The sequence below is a fragment of the Pectinophora gossypiella genome, chromosome 21 (assembly GCF_024362695.1).
Source record: "Pectinophora gossypiella chromosome 21, ilPecGoss1.1, whole genome shotgun sequence".
NCBI classification, from domain to species: Eukaryota; Metazoa; Arthropoda; class Insecta; order Lepidoptera; family Gelechiidae; genus Pectinophora; species Pectinophora gossypiella.
The window spans coordinates 4,789,277-4,811,994 of record NC_065424.1 but is presented as its reverse complement, the minus strand read 5'-3'; the positions used below and the strand labels follow the sequence as shown (position 1 = coordinate 4,811,994).

At 39.0% G+C, this 22,718-nt stretch overlaps 2 protein-coding genes across 4 annotated transcripts in view; one reads left to right on the top strand and one right to left on the bottom strand.

Moving 5' to 3' along the window:
- LOC126376708 (uncharacterized) overlaps positions 1-22,718 on the bottom strand; it is a 251,230-nt gene that overhangs the window by 156,019 nt on the left and 72,493 nt on the right. The window lies entirely within an intron of this gene.
- Positions 2,274-22,718, top strand: part of LOC126376517 (sodium- and chloride-dependent transporter XTRP3) — a 28,973-nt gene continuing 8,528 nt past the window's right edge. Inside the window, exons 1-8 of one of the 2 annotated variants that reach the window (XM_050023960.1) lie at positions 2,274-2,405; positions 15,357-16,076; positions 16,480-16,712; positions 17,016-17,246; positions 17,780-17,890; positions 18,890-19,131; positions 20,626-20,776; positions 22,358-22,559. In XM_050023960.1, the coding sequence (XP_049879917.1) occupies positions 15,812-16,076; positions 16,480-16,712; positions 17,016-17,246; positions 17,780-17,890; positions 18,890-19,131; positions 20,626-20,776; positions 22,358-22,559 (1,435 nt within the window). In that variant the 5' untranslated portion in view covers positions 2,274-2,405; positions 15,357-15,811. Of the gene's footprint in view, positions 2,406-8,240; positions 8,312-15,356; positions 16,077-16,479; positions 16,713-17,015; positions 17,247-17,779; positions 17,891-18,889; positions 19,132-20,625; positions 20,777-22,357; positions 22,560-22,718 lie in introns of those variants that run through there. The other variant, XM_050023961.1, reaches the window with a different exon arrangement.

The window sequence follows — 22,718 nt, the reverse complement described above, 5'->3', positions numbered from 1 at the left end:
CAGCCTAAATTCATATCCAATTTTTGGACGTAGGCCTTTTCCATGTTTTTCCACTTCCGACGATTTTGGGCTTTCGACATCCAGCCATATCCTGCGTGCCGCACGATGTCGTCCTTCCATCCAACAGATAGATACTTACAATAATATGAGTACTTCGTTACCCCACCTAACGTGGTACAAAAAGGACCTAATAACACTTTATGTGTGTGTAGGAACTCTGTAATGACACTGAAGCTGATTATGGACATAATTCATCTAAGTATAAGCTGATTAACCTAAAATAAAAAAGTACATACATTTCACCGTTAGGTAAGTGTTTTTACTTTAATCATTTTAATATTAAAATATGGAAGCTACGATTTTTGATATAATATCATTTTTATAGCGTAGAAAAATAACAGCGTACGTGAGACATACTAATTAGATATTATGGTACAATATTTTAATAGTATGATTAACGTTAGTAGGCAATTTGCAACGTTGATTGATCGCTGCTTCATTAGTATAAAAATAAATATTCACCTAGTTAAGATACAAAGTCAAGGTGACACTGCTATGAAGATAAGAACCATTATTCTTCTTTATTTACAGGTAGGTACTTAATATTTTTATAATATAAATATTTATGTTAATTAATCTCTGAAAAACAATGATTTTTTAATAGATTGTTTTGCTATATTTATCGTTTTTGTAATTGAAAAGACCGCACTAGCTCAGTTTATCGATCCGTGTATTTTAATTGCAGAGATCAAGGTTTAAATTTCGAACAACGAAGAAGTCCTTATAGATTTAATAAGACTTAACCTGGTACGGCGTTCAAGGGCTATTAATTACTCACACGGAGAGCAGTTCAGCAAATTTGAACCATTATTGTCTCTATTATCACTCGAATTGAGTCCATATACACCTTTTTACAGTTCACAGCCCTGTATAGGTAGATAGGTGCACCGGGCCGTGATGGACAGGCTCGTGAAGTAAAGACGACTTTATGATCCTGTACGGCCCCGTCGCACCGTCGAACTGTTGGTCTGTGGCTGACCTGGGTGACTGGCTGACCGATTTTAGATCACTTCGCCATTGTAAGGTACTTGCACCGATTAAGGGCCGCCTCCTAATAAGGACCATTAGCAAAAACTTACGGTGAATATTCGTATGTAATATAATACTAATTAGGCATAATAAATAATTCTATTAAATCAATAAGGGTATTATTGTAAAATAATTTTATGACGGCCCTTATTAGCAACCCGTATTCCTAATTTGGCCAAACATAGACAATTTTTTTATAAGACTTTATCGATACTAATTTGTACAAATATTTGGCATGGTTAGATTCTTCGTAAAATTATATTTATTATTATTTTAAAGATTTTAAGTAGAAAAATATTTACTTATAATTTCAATTTATATAACGATTCTAATAAATAAGTCCTTATTCGGTGCAAGTACCTTATGAAATCTAATTGTCGTGTGTACGGAACGTATTTCTTTTACTCGAAGTTTCTAACCACGATGATACTAATACTCGTATACTCCAATTGCTGTTAGATAGATGACTCATTCATTGAGTACAAGTCTGCAAAGCAATCAATTTGGTTAACATAGCTGATCGATTCCATCTCACAACAAAAGTGAAATACAATAAGTAAGTAAACAATTTACAGAAGTAATTTATAAATTCTAAAGATACATTTTATAAACGCTGCATATATAATATAACATCGTTTTTGTCATGCGCATTTGTGCACAGTAAGCATGTTTTTAGATACATTTGTAGAAATGTAAGTACGCACGTGTTAAGTTCAATGATCCACCTATTCATTGAGGTCATTATGATTTAAAAGTACGTATATACAATGGTCTAGATTTTGTACAGAAGTATAATAAAAAAATGTTACATACCATAAATAACCCATATGCTTATGTTCCACTGCTGGGTACAGGCCTCCACTTCAAATAAATCATATAATTGTTATGTACTTATGCAAAATGTAAAAAATAAGGTCTCAAATGATCCTTATGATTCATTAAATAACTTCAATCAGGTACTTATTTGATAAGTGATATCACTTTAAGTAAATAATTTCATTCTGTATTTCCCCGACTGTACTTAATTAAGAGAAGAGATAAGAAATTATTAATAAGAATAAGGGAGAATTATTAATTTTTACCATATAAAAATATTAGATAATGTTATCGATAAAATATTTTTGAGAGGTGTCCCATCTCTATACTATGTCGATGTCGGCAGTCTATGCAGCACAACCGTCGCGGATGTGCGTTTGGCGCGTCAAGTATTCGAATTTCGAACATTTCGAAATACCTAAAAACTAAAGTTCCAAATGGCCAGTGTTACTGAAAATTAATTTTGAAGTTGAAAGAAGTTAATTAGTGCAGTGTTTTTTGTAAGTTTAGTTTTATTACGCTCTTATACCTATTTAGATCGATTTCCGTGGTTTTTACAGGAATAGGATTAGTTACGTAAATAATGGTAATATTGCGCAATAGCTTACCTGCTATCCTGTTTAACTCATTATTGATAACCACAAAATATCTCATTGCTGCAAAGTTTTGCATAAAATATTAGGTACCATTTTAATTTTTGCAAGCCAATATTAATCAACTTTGCCTTTCACAACAACTATTGTCAACTTAGTATTTATAAAAGACCTTTTAATAAAAATAAAAACAAATCGAAAAGTAAAAGTGGTTTAAAGGTTTTAGATTGGAGGTTAGGAACAAGGAGGTTTTAGTGGAAGGTGTTTTCACATGTTGGGGTTATTGATTGCGCGCGGAGGGATGCGCTGTAGGCTGGGTAAGGTCGGGAGCCGGGAAGGCTGCACCCGTCACGTGCCATTATCACGTGGTTCATGTTTTTGTTTTTTTTTTTATTAAACTGTCTAGGAAGTGTCCTTTGCCCTTTTTCTATAAATAAAAAAAAGCATCTTTGTTGATAAGGGCGCGAGTATACAAGAGATAAATTTATTACGGAAGACATTGCTTATCTCTAGGCAGGATGGTCTTGTGATCTTAGCCTGTCCTTTATATGGGCCAAAAAAGGGCGCGAATGGGAAAAACAATGGTATAGGATGAAAGTATGTAGGTACGTAGTTTTACGTTTACATCTTCTATCTTACATGGGTTGTGAAGTGGATTACCAACCTCATCAACCCTGGTGTCAGGGTTATTATTAAACCGCCAAAGGCTCCTGACATAGCTCATGTAACAACTACCGACTTACATTAGTAAGTAGTAACCGGGACCAACGGCTTAACGTGCCTTTTGAAGCATGAAATCATCCTACTTTTGGACAATCGGGTGATCAGCCTGTAATGTCCTAACCAAATTAGGGATCACAAAGTGATTTTAGTGATTTGTCGCCACTGAGATTGAACCCGGGACCTCCGGATCGTGAGCACAACGCTGAGCCACTGGACCACAGAGGCCGTTTTACGTTAACAAGGCGTGTAATTACTCGTGTATAACTAATATGCCAATCAATATTTTACGTTCATTATGTTGCGTATTTATTTAGCTAAATATTAATAAATAAATCTCTCACACAGATGTTATAGTTATGCCTTTGTTATCTCGTTATGCTGTTTGTTTGATTGTATTTTTACGCCATAGGTTAGGTACCTACTTATCTATCTAGGTACATACAATAGGCTAGTTTCCAACAAGTCAAATCAGTTACTTTTTACTAAACGCCAAAACACGAAATTACTATGGGATTTGTATGAAAAAGCACACTGTGACGTCATAGAAAAACGTGATAAAATGTCGGACTTATTATTACGTTTTTCTTGATTAAAATTCATAAATAAGTTAAATAGAAAAAATAAATGTTTTTCGTTAGTTTTAGTTCTGTCTTTATTTATTAGTAAGCAGAGTTTCATGATATATCTTGAACTTACTACGAACCAAGCTCACAATTTTTATTTAAATAAAAACAATGTCAAGTGCATCTGATTTGCTGATAATTTCATTTTTCTACCCAATGTTTTAAAATAAGTAGGTAAGTACTTAATTAGAGTTCTGAATTCAGGTATTTCAGGAGCTACTTTCTGTGTATTAATATACTTAGTGTACCTATTTTACTTTTGATCTGTACCGGAATTATCTTTCAAAATGCAAATATTTGGCTACATGACTTTTCGGATAAGTATTAAAAAATTACAAGCGTTAATATTTAAATATTTTATTTTATCGGAAACGCTTTATTAAAAAAACTAGATGTCGCGTGGTTGGCTCGCAGCAAGCTGCTCGCGTGTCTTGTTTTCCCACATTTTTTTTACCGCGATAAAATTTGACCAAGACTTTAATAGGCTTCGTGAAAACAAAAAAGTTCCAGGTGCGATAGTTTCGCCAGGCTGTAGGGTGTCTCCCTGATGCGGAGCAGCTTTCGAAGATCGAAAAGTATTTCCATACTCAACATGATGTTTCGATCACACCCCAATACATCATTTTTACCTCTGAGACATTTTCTGGAAAAACAAAAATTTGTATGGCGGCCATCTTGTTTTTCGGCCATTTTGTTTTTTTTTCACTGGCGATAAAATTTGACCAAGACTTTTATAGGCTTCGTGAAAACAGAAAAGTTCCAGGTGCGATAGTTTCGCCAGGCTGTAGGGTGTCTCCCTGATGCGGAGCAGCTTTCGAAGATCGAAAAGTATTTCCATACTCAACATGATGTTTCGATCACATTCCTCATACATCATTTTTACCCCCGAGGCATTTTCGGGAAAAACGAAAATTTTGTATGGCGGCCATCTTGTTTTTCCGCCATTTTGTTTTTTTTTCAGCGGGGATTGGATTTGACTAAGATTTAAATATGTTTCGCGAAAGAAAAATTGCTCCAGGTTTTATAGTTTTGCCAGGCCGTAGGGTGTCTCCCTGATGCGGAGCAGGTTTTCAAGATCGAGAAGTATTTCCATACTCAACAATACGTTCCGATTACATCCCCATACACAGTTTTTACCCACGAGACATTTTCCGGAAAAATAAAATTTTGTATGGCGGCCATCTTGTTTTTCCGCCATTTTGATTTTTTTTCAACGACAATACAATTTGACCAAGAATTAAATAGGTTTTGTGAAAAAAGAATCGTTCCAGGTGCGATAGTTTTGCCAGGCCGTGGGGTGTCTCCCTGATGCGGAGCAGTTTTCCAAGATCTGGAAGTTTTCCCATACTCACCGGGAGGCCCCGATCACACCCCCCATACACCATTTTCACCCCCCGACACTCCTTCTGGGAGAACAACTATGTCAGTCAGTCAGTCAGTCAGTCAGTCAATACATGGGTTTGTAGCTTTATATAATATATATACTAGATGTCGCGTGGTTCGCTCGCAGCAAGCTGCTCGCGTGTCTTGTTTTCCCGCCATTTTTTTACCGCGATAGAATTTGACCAAGACTTGAATTGGTCTCGTGAAATCAAAAAAGTTCTAGGTGCTATGGTTTTGCCAGGCCGTAGGGTGACCCCTGATGCGGAGCAGTTTTCGAAGATCTAGCAGTATTTCCATACTCAACAAGACGTTCCCATAACACCCCTATACATCGTTTTTACACCCGAGACATTTTCTGTAAAAACAAAAATTTGTATGGCGGCCATCTTGCTTTTCGGCCATTTTGATTTTTTTTACCGGCGATAAAATTTGACCAAGATTTTATTAGGTTTGGTGAAAAAAGAATTGTTCCAGGTGCGATAGTTTTCCCAGGCCGTAGGGTGCCGCCCTGATGAGGAGCAGTTTTTGAAGGTCGGGAAGTATTTCCATACTCAATATGACATTTTGATCTCATCCCTCTTACATCACATTCACCCCGAGGCATTTTCGAGAAAAACGAAAATTTTGTATGGCGGCCATCTTGTTTTTCCGCCATTTTGATTTTTTTTCACTGCCAATTGAATTTGACCAAGGTTTAAATATGTCTTGTGAAAACCAAAAAGTTCTAGGTGCTATAGTTTTGCCAGGCCGTAGGGTGTCTCCCTGATGCGGAGCAGATTTGAAGAAAGAGAAGTGTCTCCATACTCAACAAAACACTCCGATTACACTCCCATACACAATTTTTACCCTTGAGACATTTTCCGGAAAAACTAAATTTTGTATGGCGGCCATCTTGTTTTTCCGCCATTTTGATTTTTTTTCACCCACAATAGAATTTGACCAAGATTTAAATAGGTTTTGCGAAAAAAAAAAATGATCCAGGTATAATAGTTGCGCCAGACTGTAGGGCGTCTCCCTGATGCGGAGCAGTTTTCCAAGATTTGGGATTTTTCCCATACTCACCGGGAGGTCCCGATCACACCCCCCATACATCATTTTGACCCCCCGACGCTCCTTCTGGGAGAACAATTATGTCAGTGAGTCAGTCAGTCAGTCAGTCAGTCAGTCAGTCAGTGGGTCTCCAGCTATATATATTATAAAATAAATAATATTCATTAATTTCTTTCGTTCGAAATCCAAATTCAAATTCAATAATATCTTTATTCAGTAGGTAACATAGTTACACTTTGAATCGTCAATTTTTACATAACGAACGTCTCATCCGCCTAAAACTACTGCAGCTTCTCACAACCTGTATAGCCGGGGAAAAGAAGCTGCAAGAAAAACCTCGGCACAGGGCCCTAGACGTTCTTTAAAAAAAATAAAAAGAAACATTAAATATCCAGTGTCGTCACATTTCAAAAATCAAATAAACTGTGAAATTAGTATTGGTATAACTTGAAACTTGACAGATAGTTTTGTTTATTTTGTGATATGTGACGTCACACGAAGCTTAATCATGGCTGCCCGTGTTTCGGGTCTTGTAATAAGTACTTACATAGATAAAAAAGCGCATTCTTATTTTGTAAAAGTAAAATATTATTCTATTTAAAGGATAATTATCGTTAAATGATAAACTACCATAGGTATGCGACATAATTAGGACTCAAACGAACTTACCTGTTAAGTGATGTTTGATTCCAATTATACTTCAGGTGTTAACCGAAGACGATTACCTACATACAGAGTGTTAGTGACATCGTAACGAATACTGAGGGGGATGATTCAGACCATGATTCTGAGTTGAAATCAAGTGGAATTTTCCTTCGCAAAATTCATGTTTTTTTTTTTAATAATTTCATTTCTATACTTTCGCGATCGAAAATTCCACTTGATATTAACTTAGAATAATGGCCTTAATCATCCCTCAAAATTTTCGTTACAATGTCACTAACACCCCGTATTTACTATAATTTCATATTTTATTGTTATATCTGTTAAGAAGCCAACGCGCACGGCGAGATATTCGGAATTTTTCAAAGTTCTTAAGGCATTGTCCACCTTTAACATGCTTTCTCCCCTCATTACTCCAAGGGTTAGGGGTCTGAATTGTGTCAAGGACAACCTTTTATAGGGGTCCGTGGCTTCCCCTCCGGTAACGGTTCTGAGATTTGCTGTCTCGCTCGTTAGAGCTTGTAGATCGATAATAATTATTGTGAGTATAAGTATATAAAGTACTTATATTAGAAGCAGGTAATATAACTGTGGTAGTCCAGTTGGTAGAACGCTTGACTCTCAATATAGGGATGCAGGTTCGAATCCTAGCATAGAATTCATTTATAATCCAAATATGAAAAAATACATAAGACGTGGCTGTATATAGTCCCCTTTGCCTTGCCCTTCGGGGAAACCCAAAACAAAAAAATAAGGGACTTTTTGGCGGGAACGGGAACGGAACAGTTAGTTGCTTTCTTCATTGAATAATCTAAATAATTGATACGAAGTGGTGTTTTGTGGTTAAAGATCGCATTAAATTAGTCGGGAAACATTCGCGATAGTATTATTAAGTATATTGGAATATTCAATAAACAAAGGGTACCTTTCTATTTTCGCTTCGTGCCAACAAGCCGCTTTAAACTCGAAAGTTTATGCGGACTTTTGAGTTAATTCGTTTGGGGTTCGGAGTAAGAATCTGCTCCGAGGGTGGGGACTTAGGTTTCATCATTCATCGTCATCACCTTTCATCATTTCATTAATCATCAAGAAACCATAAACATAAGGCATAGCTGTATGGACATAGTTCCCTTTGCCTTTCCCTTCGGGGAAAACCAAAACAAAAAAAATGTTTTTGGTCGGTAAAGTGGTCGGATGAATAGGGTGGAGCCGCGGTAGGCCAGTTGGTAGAACGCTTGCCTCTCGCCTAAACCAAATGAGTGTCGAATTTGTTTTCGAATTCAAGTTTGGATCATAAATGATTTTCACGTGCTCAGCGGTGAAGGAAAACATCGTGAGGAAACCCACATTCCCGAGAAATGTATTTCGGAGGTATGTGACATAACCTGTATTGGGCTGGTTTTCCCTTTACGGGAAGGTCAGACAAGCAGTCGTTTGTTTAATAAACCGGACCTGTCAAATCTTCAGGTTAGGTAAGCGGACCCTGTGAAACACGGGATAATGCTAGGTGGATGACATAGTACAGCATCACGCCTGTATCCCCGAAGGGGTCGACAGAGGTGTATGTATTACACCCTGTGCTCGGCAGCTGTATACATCGTGTTCAGTTCTATACATCTCTCTTTTGTATGATAACTGCTTAGCCCCTAATATACGCATTTGAACCGGTTCGTAAATGGGAGCGCTGTCGAGGCTTTTGATATGGAAAAGATTCGAGCTTTTGTTGAGTCTAGACGGGTACGAATACTGAATAAGGCCATTGTATGTTGCAGACTGCTTAATTTCGATTTACCGACCATAAAGTCACGCCCGTTATCCCTAATGGGGTGGGCACAGCCACAATGTTTTCTTTCACCGCTGAGCACGCATAATCATTTATGATCCAAACATGAATTCGAAAACAAATTCGACACTCATTTGGTTTAGGCCTGTGCTGGATTCGAACCTGCGATCTCAAAGTGAGAGACAAGCGTTCTACCAACTGGGCTACCGCGGCTCTACCCTATTCATCCGACCACTTTACCGACCATAAACATTTTTTTTGTTTTGGTTTTCTCCGAAGGGCAAGGCAAAGGGAACTATGTCCATATAGCTATGCCTTATCTATTTTTTTCTTGATGATTAATGAAATTATGAAAGGTGATGACGATGCATGATGAAACCTACGCCCCCACCCTCGGAGCAGACTCTTACTCCGAACCCCAAACGAATTAACTCAAAAGTCCGCATAAACTTTCGAGTTTTAAAGCGGCTTGTTGGCACGAAGCGAAAATAGATAGGTAAATACCCTTTGTTTATTGAATATTTCGATATAATAACATTATCGCGAATGTTACCCGACTAATTTAATGCGATCATTAACCACAAAACACCACTTCTGAAAACACCACAATGAAGAAAGCAACTGTCCCGTTCCCGTTCCCGCCAAAAAGTCCCCGACCATAAACACACAGACAGTTTTGTACAAGTTACAGTGTCTCTTATGTGAACACAATGCTGTTCTGTATTGAATGTATTTATAGTATTGATTGGCTGACCCACTGACCAGACATCATAGTTCATACTGGGGCTTCTCTAAACTATCGATCAAAATGACCATTCTTTAATGAATTGACATTGAGAGGCCTTACGCATTCAAATTGATTTTATTCGATTTAAAATCACGAGTAGAAATCAACCGTTTGGTTGTTTTAAAGCTGTAGTTAATTTTTTTTTTTGACGTGACTTATTGTAGATTTGCCGCAGATGGCATAAATTACTTGGCCGGAAAAATGGGGAGCGCTGAAGGCACCCTGTACAACGTTTAAGACAACAGGCCTGAGGGTGCCCAGATGGGAGCGAACCTGGGATCAGGGCGTCGTCTGAGAGGAAAAATATTTGAAAGACTTAATCGACCGTAGTGGGTCGATAGCGATAAGAGCTGATTGAGGGAAATCGTCGACCACGCCGGTGGGATCGGTATCGGGGTCCTGAAGTGTTTGTAGTTAAACAGAACGCACATATATTAAAGAAAAACATGTTCATACTCATTTCTATTGATATCCAAAATTCATTATACGCTTAAACATTTGTTTCGAATATTCAATACGATTAACCCTTCGCCGGACAGATACCATGGGTCATTGATGGTTCATAATAGGTAGTATGACACCTTGGAATCGGGACGTCCGTAGACGTTCTGTCATTGACAGTGTTAATATAAGTAATTAAATATCCGTAGTTCAACTATGACTAATCCTTTTCGCTCCCGATCGTCAACTGTCTTCTTTTCTTCTTAAAAATGACCGCTATTATGTTTCTTTTTAAAGGACTGGACCATAGAGTTTTGGCCAAAGGGGTATTTACTTCGTTCGGCGACAACACATAACATAGCACTACGCCTGAGTATGTGTGTGTATATTAAGAAATTATTGTAACGTCTTAAATCTAAATAAAGATTTTATCTATCTAGTTGTTAGAGCATTGACTGGAGGTTCAGGTTCAATCAATTCCTAGGACTCTGTCGAAAGTCACTTTGTGAGACGACCCCAATTGGGATATAGTTGTGAGCCTATGTTAATGTTGCAAAAGATATGTGGGTCATTCTTCTTTTTTATCGACAATAAAAATAAATTTTCTCGATATATCGGATTTAACACCTTTAAAATTATAACGACAATAAGTACTTTAAAACATCATATAAGAATGTGTCTATAGAGGACTATTTAGAGTTTCTCTTTATCTAGTTAACATACTTTTCGTTGCAGGGGCATTCAAAAAAAAAATTGTGACAGAGTGGCCCTTTTCATCGGAGACAGCATTTTGATTTACCACTCTGTCACAGAATTTTGTGAAAAACAATCAAGCTAAGTTAATCACTAATCAAGGTACCGATTAGTATTTTGCTAGTATTTTGAGTATAATAAGATTACCTAGATTTTTGGACAATGGAAAGATTAAATAAAATTCTAAAACATATAAGCTATCAGAACTAAATACAGATCATTGTCGATAAAAAAGAAGAACGACCCATGTACGTTTCTAATGAACGTTTGATCAGGAATCTAAAGTTAATTCCCCCATAAACCTGGCAGCTGGCTAGATCAAACCAATTGCTCTAATCGGCCCCGATGACTAAACGCATTACGGAACTCCTTTGTTGAAATGCTGAAGGTCGTTTCTGTATTGAAAATGTGTGGCGTCACTAGGTAGCATTCCAATTATTTCTGACAGTAAACACAACAGAACAAGGGATGGGCACGAGTCTCAATGGAAAATGACATCATTAGCCATTTCGATGGATTCGTTTGAGCGATAGGCTGATCCCTTGTTCATCCCAGGTTCATCATATCCATCTTAGGACTTCATATCATCAGTGGTTTCAAGTTGTCTTCTGTCTACAATAAGTTACGTCTAAAATGAAAGACCTTTGATATAGATACAGGTTGTTATTGACATCGTAACGAATACTGAGGGGGATGATTCAGACCATGATTCTGAGTTAATATCAAAGTGGAATTTTCTGAATAATGAGCTGAATCATTTCCCTCAGTATTTGTTACGATGTCACTTACCCCCTGTACAAGTATACAGTTAGAAACGCATCGTAAAATTCATGAAAATTTTAATGTTTTTTGCGAAAGTTGATGGTAGGCCTGGCAGAAGAAGACCGAGATGAACTTACATTGACCAAATTGGAGATGTCCTTAGAAAAGGTTTAATATGCTTTATTCCGACGTGCATGTATGAAGCGATTGATGAATGTGGAGGAAGCATGAGAAGTGTGTCAGGATCGAAGCAAATGGAATTCTACAGTCTCTGCTTACCCCGGTGGGAAATAGGCGTGAGTTTATGTATGTATGTACTTTTGCAACGGAAAATTCCACTTGATATCAACTCAGAATCATGGCCTGAATCATCATCCCTCAAAGTTTTCGTTACGATGCCACTAACACCCTATTTGCAGGGTATACCGACGATGCTTCTATACTAGGTCAAGGTTATAAAATGCCGAATCTATCGATTTTCATGGGCATGTTGGTACTTCATTGAAAGTCTATTTTCGTGCTATCTGGCCATCTAAATCGGACGAACTAAGTACCAACATAATAACCTAAACACGGACTAGACGTATCTATGAATAATGAAAAGTAATTCTACGGTGTAAAAATACCTGGCTATTGGCCTCGATTCCTGCAGACACCTAATTTTATTTTAAGTTATACCCGTCATTTTCTTATCCGCCGAAGAGGAAAGGGACAGATGATTGTCAAGAAGTCGATTTTAAATTAATAACCCGGGCGAATAAAATAGGTATCTTAGTATGTAATCCGTTTGACGTGCTGTCTGCTTAATTCTGTCGGGTTATTGGCCGATTTAAAATGTTTAGACGGTTGTTTTAGATTTCAGCTTAAAATTAACATGTGTTCAAAAAATTTTATGCTTGTCGATTATCCGTCCCTTTCTTTTTTTGCGGATAAGAAAATGACAGGTACTTATATCTTAAAATAAAATTATGTGGCGTCTGCTGGAATTAGCACCATTGTAATGGTAATTAAACATAACTCACGATATCAATGGAGTAGTCAGAGACGGATCCATCGCAAGATGAACTACTTAAGTACCCACGCCTCGCCGAGATTTCTGTTAGACCCACGTGAGCCGTAACGCCGTCTATAATTATGGGTAATTTATTTAGACGAAAAACGTTTTTTTAGACGTAACTTATTATAGATAGCTACCTACCTACCTCTTTAGGGATACAGGCGTGATGCTATGCTACGTTATTGTAGATTTGCCTTCAATTCCACTTGGCCGGACAAATGAGCACACCTAAATAATTATATGTCCATGATATTGAACATATTTACCTAGCTTTCATTCTTCTTCTATCGTGTGAGTTGTGAGGTGTATTACCATCAACCTCATCAACCCTGGTGTCAGGGTTACTATTGAGCCTCCAAAGGCCCCTGACATTCTCAATCCATTAAGTTAATGGAATACCCATTAAGTGCCTTTAATCTTATGAAACCCCATATTCAATTAATACAAATAAAATGACTGTAATTTTAGATACATAAAAAGCTTATAAGTTTGCGTCCCACTGCTGGGCACGTGCCTTCTCTCAATCAGCCGGAGGAGGTATGGAGCATACTCCACTACGCTGCTCTACTGCGGGGCGTTGTAGTTGGCCTGGAACCAACGACAATACAATACAATAAATTAAATGCAATAAAAAATGCAATAAATCTCTTTTGTTTTTTTTTTGACGTAACGTGCCTTTAGATATTTAGTCTTTGATATTCATGCAAAGTCAACCTTGTTTGAATAAAACGCTTTCAAATATCTACCTATTTATATTTTTATGACGTCATAATGAATGACGTACGGGTGATTCATAGCTATAGCAAGCTATGACGGTGGAGTCAGAAATACATAGTAGATAAGAGGGTATTTAATAGGTTATATGGGAAATTTAATAGGTTACTTATATGGGAAATTTCCTTTCAAGCTTAAATATATATTTACTAGACATAATGAAAGCGGCCTCCGTGGTCCTATGGTTTGAGCGTTGGGCTCACATCCCGGTCCGGGTTCAAATCCCGGTGGGGACACACCACGAAAATCACTTCGTGATCCCTAGTTTGGATATAGGACATGACAGGGTGATCACCTGATTGTCCGAAAGAAAGTTGATCCATGCTTCGGATGGCACGTTAAGCCAGGTTCCGGTTACTACTTACTGATGTAAGTTAATAGTCGTTACATGTAACGACTATCATCATATACATCATGGCTCATGAGCCATGTCAGCCTTTGGCGGCTCAATAGTAACCCTGACACCAGGGTTTATGAGGTTGGTACTCCACCTCACAGCCCACACGATAGAAGAAGAATGAAAGCTAGGTATGTTTAATATCATGGACATATATTCGGGTGTGCTCATTTGTCCGGCCAAATGGAATTCAAGGCAAATCTACAATAACGTAGCATAGCATCGCGCCTGTATTCCTAAAGAGGTAGGTAGGTAGCTATTTAGAATAAGTTACTTACGTCTAAAAAAACGTCGTCAAAAGAGGATTAAGTACCTAATTTCTGAAAAAGCATAGTAAGATTTGGATGCATAATGCATTGGGTATTTAAATTGAAATATCGATCTGATATTGATTCCATGGTATAAGAAAACCAGGTATGCTCAAAAGTGACAGCTAACATTTCAAGGTCAGCTGGATGACGTCATCCCGCCCTACGTTGCCATTTCGTAAAAAATAAATTACCCATGACCAATGTTTTTATATTTACTTTACAAGGAAATTTTGAACTTTTAGTAAAAGATTTACTTACAGTTTTAATGGTTTTTATAATGTGACAAGTAATAGTAATTAATATTAGTCAGTAATTCAATTAACTTTCTATAATAAAATTTACGTCCTTGGAATGTTGGAGATACCAATTTAATGGTAACACAGTGGTAACACATACGTCATCAAAGGGCTAGCAATGGCGGCTTGAGCATACCTGGGGGGTTAAAAAGACCACGTTGATGCAATTCATCTAAAAAAGCAATATTGCTATTTGACATTTGTGCGCATTCCACACTTACTTTTAATGCGCTAATGTCAAATTGCAATATTGCTTTTTTAGATGAATTGCTTCAATGTGGCCTTTTTAATCCCCCTGGTCTTCTTATTTATTTATTTATTTATTTATTTATTTATTTATTTGTACACAATGAAACAGACACAAGAAACATACAAAGAAAACAGATAGTACAGGCAAGCTTATCTCTAAACAAAGAGATTTCTTCCAGCTGACCTACGTGACAAGAGAGACTATATAGGTCTTATGCCATGATTGATTCAAAGTTTTACTTCGTAGTTTTAATTTACTTGCTTTTACTTTTTACAAGTTTTCTGAAACTATGTTGGTGTCCTTCAATCTCGAGCCAAAGAAGCAGGCAATAGTTCGTGGAAGGTTGCGTGGGTGTATCTCCGCATTGCATTTCTGCAGCCATATTTTGGCCGGAAGCCAACACAAAATGGCTACCTACCCATTCGGACTTTTTATGGCGTGTTAGTTATCTGATATATTGAATCTCTCGTTAGATATGAAATTATACTGATGAATATTAAAAGTGGAAGTTAATGGTGGATGAAAATGCATAAGAATATTATTAGGGCTATGTTTTCATTTCTAGGTGTGTAAAGTGCAATGCTTTTTATGTTTGCACCATATTTACAAAATGATATTTTGTAGTCCCATGCTGGGCGCCATTTATTTTTACATAGGTACTTAGATGTTATGATTGTTAGTTAGATTTCGTATATAAATTGGATAATTTTATAAATTGTATAAAATAATGCAGTTTTAGATGCTACCTAGTCCTTTATGTAGATTTCACATACCTATGTATATTATTGACTTTTTTTTGTTTCAGACCTTCATCGGAGACACCGAATATGGGACAATAAAGTAGTTTACACTCATCGAACCCTTTTCCTTGGGAAAATGCCTTTCCACTAGTTGTAAAAATAACCTATAAAATCCATGCACAGAACAGCCACTAACGTTTTCAGGGATTCTCTTAAACTGCGACAAAAATTGCTCCAAAGAGCAACATCCTACTTCAAAGTAGTGGAATTCGTTAAAAAGGACGCGATACGATTTTTCACTTACGATTACGATCTACAGATATAGTATGAACATATTTATAGGTAACAATTACCACTCGAAAAATCTCGTAAAGCTAAAATTGAGGATTTGATTTAATTTTAAACAAAACAAACTGATAACTGACAATAATACTGGTTAGATAAAGATTTTAAATTAAAAAGTAATTAGTAAAGAGAATTAAAATAGCAACACTAAATTAAAAAGTAAGGGGAAAACAAAATGGCGGCGAAACCTGAACCGATTGGTCCGCGGAATGGGCATGAGTTGGCGCCATTGAACACTCGCGCGGATGGGACAGAGAGGCCTCATGGAGTTACCATCGTGCTCCAAGGGTCGAGGACCGGGTCCCTCCAGCGGGAGGTACCAGGAGAGGATCGCGCAGCCTGGTCCGGGAAGCTTCAGTTCTTCTTATCAATCATCGGCTACTCAGTTGGACTTGGCAACATCTGGCGATTTCCGTATTTGTGCCAGCAGAATGGAGGAGGTAAGTTCGTCATAGTATTTTTGACTTTCTTTATATTTCTTATATTCAACTGCATGCATTAGTACTCGCCAATGCATGCAATCGTGTAGTCTTGTGTAGTCGGAATTGAACTCCGCAGCGCTTGTCAATCCGAGACGAGCGTGTTAGATCACCATTACATTACTACTACTTAATAATATTGTTGTAATGAAGCTGCTGTCACCTCTTACTTTGCTGTGCCCTTGTAGGACGTCACAATACATTGTACCTAATACCATGTATTTATTCAACTCCTAACTGCTTGTCACTTTGCAATGAATAAATGAATATGAATATTATGAATATGAACCCTCATCCTATCCATGGGAATTTTCGATCTGTTTTCTCTTTGTGAATATCAAACAAAACTTATCTCTTTCCACAGGAGCATTCCTCATCCCGTTCCTGATCATGTTGGTCCTTGAAGGTATCCCACTCTTCCTGATCGAGATGGCTATCGGCCAAAAGATGCGGCTCGGCTCCTTGGGCGTGTGGAATACCATCCACCCCTGGCTGGGCGGCATTGGGATTTCCAGTTGCATCGTCACGATTTTCGTGGCTCTGTATTACAACGTCATCATCACTTGGGTCTTCTTCTACCTGTTTAACAGCATTCGGGTTAGTATTTTAGTTACCAACATTTCTTGAACCTCATTACTTGACATAGTGTTGTAGGGTCCGCTAGAAATATAAGGTAAGCAGAAGTTTATCCGTTTCTGACAAGGGTAATTGCCGTCTGACCCTTTAAATAAGTTCTGCCTCATGCAACCACTACCAAGCACTCAAGTTAAAACGAAGACTGCTACCAGTAAACATGTCATCATTCAGTAGTTGTACATCTATTGGTCGAACTTCGCGATATCTGTCGCAGCTGCTCGTCGTCTCTGCTTGGTATCTTTATTTCTAATTCTCCTTCTCCAGCTAACAGCCGACCAGCTTCCATGGTCGCATTGCCCGGCAGACAACAGCACGGCCGAAGAGGAGTGCACTAAGGCATCATCAACCGTCTACTTCTGGTACCGAGAAGCTCTAGACGCGTCTCCCAGCATCGAGGAACCGGGGGCGCCGCGCTGGTGGATTGTGCTGTATCTGGTGCTTTCCTGGACCATCGTGTTCATCATCGTCATGAAGGGAATCCAGAGCAGTGGCAGGGTAAAAGACAATATTATAAGCATTCGCTTCTAGTTCAAGTAGTATGTTGGGCGCGAATTGTTTCTCCCAAGCTGAGAAAAAATCTGTGGGTGGTTTATTATTTCCCATATAGAAGTACCCATACCGAGGAGCTAGGCGGGGTACCAGGGTATAGCAGTGCTCTTAACCAGCGAGCCTACCCTAACGGGAAATGGGCGTGGTCTTGTATATATATGTATGTACGTATGTAGAAGTACCTACGTTTTGATAGGAATAAACACTTCTGGTCCCATGCTGGGCGCCACTTGTTTCCAACGGTGTAATCCCACATTTTGAGTTATTTTCTAATTTTCATACTCGTTGCTTGTTTAGCAGCTACCGATTATGATGTGTAAGTAGAGTTTCACAATAGTAATACTAATCCATCATTCAATAGAGTGAAATCATTCTCCACTCCACTCTAGATTCGAGAATGAATAAATATTTTTAGTTTAATGTCATCCTGTTAATCTTGGGGTATTTTTTTTATAAAGTTGTTTATTCTTACGTTGTAGGTGGTTTACTTCACGTCCCTGTTCCCGTATGCTGTGCTGACCATCTTCTTTGTGCGCGGGGTGACGCTGCCGGGGTCTTACGATGGCATTGTTCACATGTATAAACCTAAGGTTTGTGGGGTTTTTATTATAACAATTTTTGCGTAAAATCAGTGAGGAACAAGGGGTTTTATTATCTGGTGAGGCAAACTAGCTTTTAAATTTTATACTCTTAGGGTCTAGGCTTGCGTAAGGGTCTTTAAACATGTTTAGTGGGACCTTACGCAAGCCACCCTTAGATTTTCCCATAGTAGAACTGTAGAAGGTTTGGTGGCCAAGGTGTGCTGCTGTCAAACTGTCAAAGGATGTTTTTGGGGTACCGAACAGAACATATAACCCCGCTAGCCACGAGTTGGTAGTGTGACTATAAATCGACGATCCAACGGTGTTATGTTGAAAATTGTATATATGCGTCACACTGTGTAAATTTCGATAGCGCGTTTCAGGACTCCATTATTGAATGGTGGCGCCATCTGTTGCATGTGGGTGGAACTAGGTCTACTAGTTAGATCCGCCACAAAGGCAATGGAACATAATAACTATGTGGCCTGTTTTACAATGTTTTCTATTTAGTGTTTATAAATTGAGGCCATTAAAAAGTAATTTTTAAAATAAATAGGTACTAGATTAACATTAATTTATATTGATTAAATTAAGCCAGGGACGTAATGAAAGCAGACGCACCTGAACCTAATGGTCAGATAAAGACCTCAAGAAACAGGATAACAGAATTGACGTCTTCTTCTATCGCGTGGGTTGTGAGGTAGATTACCGACCTCGTCAACCTTGGTGTCAGGGTTATAAGCCGCCAAAGGCCCTGACATGACTCATGTAACGACTACGTACTTACATCAGTAAGTAACAACCGGGAACAACGGTTTAACGTGCCTTCCGAAGCACGGATCATGTTAATGTCCTAGCCAAACTAGGGATCACAAAGTGATTTGTCCCCACCGGGATTCGGGACCTCCGGATCGTGAGCACAACGCTCAACCACTGGACCACATGAGTGGAAGAAGAATTTCCGTTGATTAAAAACCTTACAGCTAATTAAGTCCGTCTAATTTTCAGCTGGAAAAGCTGTTAGATCCAACAGTGTGGCTGGATGCAGCTACGCAAGTGTTCTACTCGTTCGGCTTGGCGTTTGGCTCGCTGATCGCGTTTGGCTCGTACAACCCACCGAACAACAACTGTGTTCGGGACGTGTTGATGGTGTCAGTGTGCAACGCCCTTACTGCCATCTACGCGTCTGTCGTCATATTCAGCATCCTCGGGTTCAAGGCCTATACTATGGTACAGAAGTGTGTTACCAAGTAAGTAGATTTTTGATATTTTTTATTTAATAACAATCTCTTCTCTTCTATCGTGTGGATTGTTAGGTGGAATACCAGCCTCATCAACCCAGTCAGGGTTATTATTGAGCCGCCACAGGCCCCTGACATGACTCGTGTAACGACTACGCACTTACGTCATTGAGTACTAATATTACTTTAGACCGACAAGTCTACAGTTACGGGTTTCGTACTCAACTTTGAATGACGTTGGCTCTATGCTCAATACCTCGATGTCCCTACCTCGATAGTACGTCATTCGAAGTTGAGTACGATACCCTACAGTTACATGCATCCCTCCTTAGCTTTTTAATATACAAGCTTGTTTCCCACTTACTCTTTAGCGGCTTACGGCCATTTAGACTAGTGTTGTCATCTAGAGTTGATTAGGCCTAGAGGGGGTGAGATCAGCGTTCGATAGGAATTGGTGCGGGGCGGAGAATTACCGTTATATAGGTAGAGTTATTAGCCATGCTCTAGAAAAAGTTTACGTCGCATCGCCACAGTTTGTATTTGAGCGAGTCTTTTGGGCAAGCTCGCTCCATCTTAGGGCTCGTCAACGCCAAGAGCAAACCCATGAAAGGTAAAAAAAAAACACTCGCGACAAAAATAACGCGGTACTTAAGTTCATAAACGTTAAGTGAAATTTTATGACCCGAACGGGACAATAATAAAAACGCTCTTACTAAAGTTACCGTTCACGTTTATAGCGGAAATAAAAGCATTTATTGTGAATTATGGTATTAAAACAGGAAGTAGTTGCGCTGATTCCAGTAAGAACACACCATCTAAGTTTATTTTAAGTTATATCTGCCATTTTTTCGGTGGATAAGAAAATGACGGGTATAACTTGAAATAAAATTAGGAGGTGTCTGCAGGAATCGGGGCCACTACAGCTGTACGTACGTGTTTTTTTTTTGACGTGCCGCAGATGGCATTAACTACTTGGCCAGACAAATAGGGAGCGCTGAAGGCTCTCACCCGGTACAACGTTTAAGACAACAGGCCTGAGGGTGCCCAGTTGGGCGGGAACCTCGGCTCAGGGCGTCGTCTGAGAGGAAAAATATTTGAAAGAATTAATCGACCCTAGTGGGTTGATAGCGATAAGCGCTGATTGAGGGAAATCATCGACCACGCCGGGGTCGGTATCGGGGTTCTGAAATGTTTGGTGTCGCGAGCTGATTGGCTGCCTCTATGGCTAGAGTAATCGGGTCGTCGGGTACGTGTGTAGCAATACGGCTCACCTATCACGTTGATCTAATAGAAAGCTCGGTAAAGCGTGGGTAGTTAGTTCATCTTGCGATTACGATGGACAACCCAATAGTCGAGAACTTATGTCATGGTTATTACGAGAGTTTTTACTTTGAATTGCATCTCTACGTTTTACATCCAGGCTGACCAGTTATGCCCTATGTTTAAAGCCTCTAACTCGTCCATTTTGCAATGAAATTTTAAAAACTACCCACTTTCTTCCAGTGAGCTAAAGATTCTGGCCCTGCACAACATCGGCAACTACAGTGTGAAATCGACCCCAGAGTTCTATCATGAGCACTTCGCGCAACTCAGCAGCAACATCACCCAGTCCTACAACCTGACCGGGTGCTCTATGAGCAAGCAGCTAAACGAGGTATGTAGATTTGTAGCAGAGTACAAACTCTGCACATACTGGCCTTCTGTTCGGACCATCACCATTTTAAATTACGAAATTCTCATTCCATTCCATTCGCATTTCCTTTCATTTTACTCACTTTTGACTCACTGCATCCCCGACCTTCATTAAAACAACAAGTATATTATACTGTTTAGGGCCGTGCCCTCTAATTCCTAAGTCTTGATTCTTTTGTGAAATGTGTATATTGTGAACTATTATGTTTGTGACTATGTTACTAAGTTTGTGAAGTGCTTTTAATAAACTGTATATATTCCTGTTGCTGTTGCTTCTACTTTATCATCGTCAATCATTCCCCTACTCTGCCAGCACGTCGGGATACCATATCCTCAACTCTCAGCGTGCCGCAGACTTCCTGCACTAAGTAAGCGTACGTTTGTTCACAATTGGCTTCTTCACAGTTGTGACGGCCTCCGTGGTCCAGTGGTTGAGCGTTGGGAGCAATGTTTCAAAGATTTTTATTCATACAAGGTTGACTTTGCATGAATATGAAAGAGTCGTTGGTTCCAGGCCAACTACAACCCGCAGTAGAGCACCGTAGTGGAGTATGCTCCATACCTCCTCCGGCTGATTGAGGGAAGGTATGTGCCCAGCAGTGGGACGTGTATAGGCTATTTATGTATGTAGAATTACAATCATTTTGATTTGTATTAATCGAATATGGGCTTCATAAGATTAGAGGCACTTAATGGGTATTCCATCTTAATGGTTTGAGAACGGCCTCCGTGGTCCAGTGGTTGAGCGTTGGGCTCACGATCCGGAGGCCCCGGGTTCGAATCCCGGTGGGGACATATCACAAAAAAAACACTTTGTGATCCATAGTTTGGTAGGACATTACAGGCTGATTACCCTGATTAATAGTTAGATGATTCGTGCTTCGGAAGGCACGTTAAGCCGTTGGTCGCTTTTGGCGGCTCAGTAATAACCCTGACACCCGGGTTGTTAAGGTTGGTATTCCACCTCACAACCCACACGATAAGAACCCGCGAAGGGAAAACCGGCCCAATACAGGTTAGATCACGTACCTCCGAAAATGCATTTCTCGGGAATGTGGGTTTCCTCAATATGTTTTCTTTCACCGCTGAGCATAGGTTATAATCATTTATGATCCAAACATGAATTCGAAAACAAATTCGACAATTATTGATTTACGCCTGTACTGGATTCGAACCTGCGACCTAAAAGTGAGAGGCAGACGTTCTACCAACTGGGCTATCATGGCTCTACATATAAGGCTGTTTATGATAAGTATTCAATTTTTACGGTCACGAGCAATATGCACACTTTGGTACCATGTCACATGATGTTTTTGACAAATTGTACTGCAAGTCTCACTAAATGTCAAATATGTTAGTGCGGTAGAGTCCTAAAGTGGGTACGGTCACGAGCATTAATATGTATAAGTACACTTTGGTACCATGTCACATTAAGTTTTTTGACAAATTGAACTGTAAGTCTCACTAAATGTCAAATATGTTAGTGCGACAGAGCCCTAAAGTGGGTACATTATATTGCTCATGACTGTACATTCTCTTCCAGGCGGCGGAAGGCACGGGTCTAGCGTTCATAGTGTTCACTCAAGCGATCCTGAAGCTGACTCCAGCGCCGTTCTGGTCCATCATCTTCTTCCTCATGTTGCTCTCTTTGGGGTTGGGCAGTCAGATCGGAATCATGGAGGGCATGCTATGCACCATCTTTGATATCGATTTCTTCAAGCGAAAGAGCAAGCCCATTGTTACTGGTAAGGATATAAGCGTCATATTTTGTTCTTTTAAAGTTCTTTAGGTTTATATTTTGTTTTATATTAAGTATTAGTATTTATAGCTAATTTCTAAAAAAAATGGGCGAATATGTATGTCTATCTATATACAAGCATGTACAGGGGGGTTAAAATGGCCAC